Below are 4,560 nucleotides of genomic sequence, written 5' to 3' on the forward strand. Positions count from 1 at the left end.
GAGTCTCTGATTCCTCTCTGCCCTTCACTGCCAAGTCAAATCCACCCCAAATTCTGCTGACTCTCATCCTCAGTGCTGTGAGGAGGTATCCATCCTTCCCATCTCTGGCTTCAACTTTAGTGGAGCCTCCTCACTTGATCACATTGTTGCTGGTCTCCTTGACCTGAATGCTCACCTTTCCAGGCCATCCTTTGGTTACGGAATGAGCCTTCTGCAACACTGGCCAGGGCTCCCCACTCTGCTCTCAGACTTTGATGAGCAATGCCATCCAGTTTTCTCATGCGCCAGCCTCATTTTTCGTCCCAGGAGTTCCCCCAGCCAGTGCCTGTCTCCCCACAGCCAAGTTTTGCCTGCATCCTGGAGCTCAGCTTCCTTCTCCACCAACAGACCATTGACCTCCAGTCCTTTTTCTGTGAAGAAGCCTTCCCAGCTCTCAGCAGACCACAGGGCTCTTCTTTGGCACCAGTGTCTGTGGAACTTATTAATATACCTTTTGGGGGAGATCCCGCATGGAAGATGTCATTCCTTATCTGATCACTGGCATGTCTTTTCTCTCCATGGCAAGAGAAGGACCTATTTTAATCACATTTGCAACCTGGCTATGGCCCTACCCAGATAAGAAACTATACAATACTTTCCTCAGTTCATTTTGTTATTCCTGTTCAGGTAACCAAACTCAGGAATTAACAATTCTCTGAGAAGTTTTTTTTTTTTTTTTTTTTTTAAGACATTGAACCTTTTGTAGTGAGGGGAGAGCTTGCCAATAAATTGTATGTGGAGGGGGATGGTGAGAAGATTGCTATTTCATCAGCATGTTTTGGTTTGGCTTTCTAGAATTGATGGACTTGAAATATCTAATATATTTAGAACTGATGCCAAACTGACGGATGAAGTCTTAAATCCTTGTTGACAGTAATTTCCTCTTGAAAAGAACTACTCCCCCACAGTTTGCAGATATAAACTGAGTCAGATCACAAGCCAACAGAGATTTCCTGTTCTCCTGTGGATCGTGTATAAACGGAGCTTACTCGCTCTGGAGCCTCTCCCTGGAAGACTGGACAGCCTTTGCAGAAGCGGCTGGCGAAGTACTTTCGGAAGAACCGTAAGAGATAGTTTCGGAACTTCTCCCCCACGAAGGCGTAGATGATGGGGTTGATGCAGCAGTGCGTCATCCCCAGGGTCTCTGTCACCTGCATGGCTTGGTCCAGCCTGTTAGAGCCACTGCAGTTATTCAAGCCAAAGAATTCCTGGAAGGTGCTCAGGAGAAGGACGATGTTGTAGGGAGCCCAGAAGAGAAAGTAGACAATCATGATCACGAAGATGAGCCTCACAGCCTTGTGCTTCTTCTTCTCGTTGCGACACCGGAGCAGGGTTTTTATGATTCCCGAATAGCAGACGATCATGACAAGCAGTGGCAGCACCAGCCCCAAGATGACTATCTTTAAAGTTTGGAAATTCTTCCAGAAATGATACTGACTGGATGGGAAATGTGGGCTGCATGTATGACGAGAGCCTTCTTTTTGGGATTTGGTAAAGATAATTCCTGGGAGAGAGGCAAACACAGCCACCACCCAGGTGACCACACTTGTCGCCGCCCCAAAGGTGACTGTTCTGGCTTTTAAAGCAAACACAGCATGGACGATAGCCAGGTACCTATCGATTGTCAAGAGGATGATGAAGAAGATTCCACCAAAATAACCAATGAAATAGAACCCTGTGAATAACTGGCACATTGTATTTCCAAAGACCCACTGGTCTGCAGCATAGTGAGCCCAGAATGGGATGGTGATGATGAAAAGTAGGTCAGAGATGGCCAAGTTGAGCAGATAGATGTCAGTCATGCTCTTCAGCTTTTTGCAGTTTATCAGGATGAGGACAACCAGCATGTTACCCACAAAACCAAAGATGAATACCAGCGAGTAGAGTGGGGGCAAGAGGCGGGCTGCAATTTGCCTCACGTTGAGTTTTTGGCATGGCTCTGACATCCCATAATCAATGTCATAGAGGGGAGTTGATGTTTGATAATCCATTTTGCTTGACTCTGTAAATAAAGAAAAGCTCTTTTATAAAGTCCTAGAATGTCCTTAGCAGTCCATCGTGAATGCAAACCATTTTACATACTAAAGTAGGTTTTAAAAATTGATACATAGATTTCTACATTTAACTGAAGTCCCTTTTTTGGTCAAACAATGAACTTTTTATATTAGTTTGCTGCTAGCTTCTCTGCTTTGGGTTTCCGTGGTGGCTCAGATGGTAAAGAATCTGCCTGCAATGCAGGAGACCTGGGTTCGATCCCAGGGTTGGGAAGATCTCCTGGAGGAGGAAATGGCAACCCACTCCAGTATTCTTGCCTGGAGAATTCCATGGTCAGAGGAGCCTGGTGGGCTATAATTCATGGGATCAAAAAAGTCAGACACGACTGAGCGACTAACACTCTGTTTACTAGACGGAGAGCATCAGCCCTCTCACCAAATAAAATTGGGTGTTGCGTGGCCAAGTGCAGTGAATGAAGCTGTGATAACAATGTCCAGAAACTGGGTCAGGGACTGTCCAACCGTGTCTGTTCTTAAGCTGTCATTCCCTGGAGTTAGCTTACACATAGCATCATTAGGAGCTTGCTGGTGGTAATGAACAGTTCTCAAGGGCACTCTGCCTACCAAGCACTGTTCTAAGCTTCACTTCATTCATTCAGTTAATCCTCAAGGTGACTTAGTGAGGCAGGTCAGGTTTATTGTCCCCGTTTTGCAAATAAGAACCTCGGAGCACAGAGAAGATGAGTAACTTCCCCAAAGACCCACAGGGAGTAAGCAACTAATTCTGAAGGCAGGCAGTGCACACTGTAACTCTTATCTGCTACAGTCCCTGTCTTTCACTCCTTGGTGAGAGAACTACAAGCAGGATTGTCAGCCTGGAGCCTTGATGTACTCAAAATGAAACAGACTGATGCCCAAGTCCCTGGAGAAGGTCATAGGAGCCAGTAGCCAGTTGTCAAGTCCCGATTGCCGTTCTCACATTTTCTCTGAAGTTTGTGTTTGTAGTTTCTGAGCTGCTATGATTAAGGACCCCCTCCCCTAATACATAAGAAATGGTCAAGTGGACAGTGTTTCATCTCCTAGCATGCGTCCTGTGTTAGCTTAGTTCCTTCACAACCCACTAACTTGCCTGGTCTATTTAGGTCCCACTGCTTGACTGAGAATTTTCTTTAATTAGTCCCTGTGAGACTCCAGCTCCCAGTACCTCAGATTAAGCAGCTGGGAAAAGCACACAGAAAAATCTCACCTTTAAATTCTGAGCCAGAAAAAGAATCAACTAGATGTGCAATGAAAATTGATTTGATACTTATAACTTGTTATCAATTTGGACAATTTTCAGGCTTCCTTCTTTTCTTGGCAGAAATAAAAGGAGACTTAGACGCAGCCTCTGGTCGGGCACATGTTCAGGGGCGTCCTGCTGAGGAGCTTTTATTTCTCCTAACCAAAAGGGAATGTCTGTCAAAGTTTTGGCCAGTAATTATTCTCTGAAAATATCTTTCTTTTGAAAGGTGAAGGCTTTTTATAGTCTTTCATTCATAATCCTGTTTTGTATCTTTGATGTTATCACAGTCTGAAACTGATTCTAAACTCTAACTTTTTCCTTACTTAAAGATTATATTTTAAGATAGTTCAGTGAGCACCTGGTGTATTTCTGATGTTTTCTATGGTTTCCTGTAAAGGCTTTTACTCATCACTCAAGCTGCGCTAAGAAATAGGCAAAGTTAGCTGAGAGACGACTTACCGAGAGAGATTCTCGTAGGGGAACGGATGTCTCAGCTCCTCTGACCAGCTGAGCTGTGCAAGTCAAACATATAGACAGCATAAAAGTAGGAAATGCACAGTTTCTTCTGAGTTGGGGGCGGAGTTTTACTGAATAAGTATCTGGCTGTGCAAAAAATCATCAAAGAACAGTCCTTTTTTTTTTTTCTTAAATTGAGCTTAAAATAGACTAGAAAATAGATCTCTAATCTGAAACTTTATTCATGGGTTTCCCTGATTACGCAATTTCTTTTTGCTTCTTAGTTCACCCAACTACCCAAATGGTTAGAAAAAAGAAGGAATTAAAGGATATTAGAACTAGAACATTCATAAGCATCTAGTCAAAGGGCCATGTTTTACTGAAAGAAACTGCTGTCCAAGAGACAAATGATTTGTACTAGACTGCAGGGCTTATCAATGGGGAGGCTCAGAGGGTGAGAGATTCTGACCCACTTGCTATTTGTCTTCCACAGAAGCCAACTGAAACTGACTTTAAAGTGGGGGGAACATCTCACATTGACCCTGTGATCCTCCATAAACCTGGGCTTCCCAGCTGGCTCAGTGGTGAAGAACCTGTTTGCTGACACAGGAGATGTGGGTTTGATCACTGGGTTGAAAAGATCGCCTGGAGGAGGAAATGGCAAACCACTTCAGTATTCTTGCCTGGAAAATCCATGGATGGAGGAGCCTGGTGGGCTACACACAGTCCCTGGGTTTGTAAGAAATCTGACACAACTGAGGGACTGAGCGTGCATGCCCCCCACTTGTT

General features: G+C 44.4%; 1 protein-coding gene across 1 annotated transcript; it reads right to left on the bottom strand.

The window, feature by feature from the left end:
* Positions 1-702: 702 nt before the first annotated feature.
* On the bottom strand, positions 703-3,889 carry CCR5 (C-C motif chemokine receptor 5). The gene is made up of 2 exons (NM_001011672.2): positions 3,775-3,889; positions 703-2,041 (listed from the first exon to the last, which is right to left on the bottom strand). The coding sequence occupies exon 2, from the start codon at positions 2,028-2,030 to the stop codon at positions 972-974; it is 1,059 nt and encodes a 352-aa protein (NP_001011672.2). The 5' UTR covers positions 2,031-2,041; positions 3,775-3,889; the 3' UTR covers positions 703-971.
* Between the last annotated feature and the right edge of the window lie 671 nt (positions 3,890-4,560).

Source organism: Bos taurus, chromosome 22, assembly GCF_002263795.3.
Source record: "Bos taurus isolate L1 Dominette 01449 registration number 42190680 breed Hereford chromosome 22, ARS-UCD2.0, whole genome shotgun sequence".
NCBI lineage: Eukaryota > Metazoa > Chordata > Mammalia > Artiodactyla > Bovidae > Bos > Bos taurus.

Coding starts and splice junctions, on each gene's coding strand:
- CCR5 (NM_001011672.2), bottom strand. CDS start 2,030: ATGGATTATCAAACATCAACTCCCCTCTATGACATTGATTATGGGATG.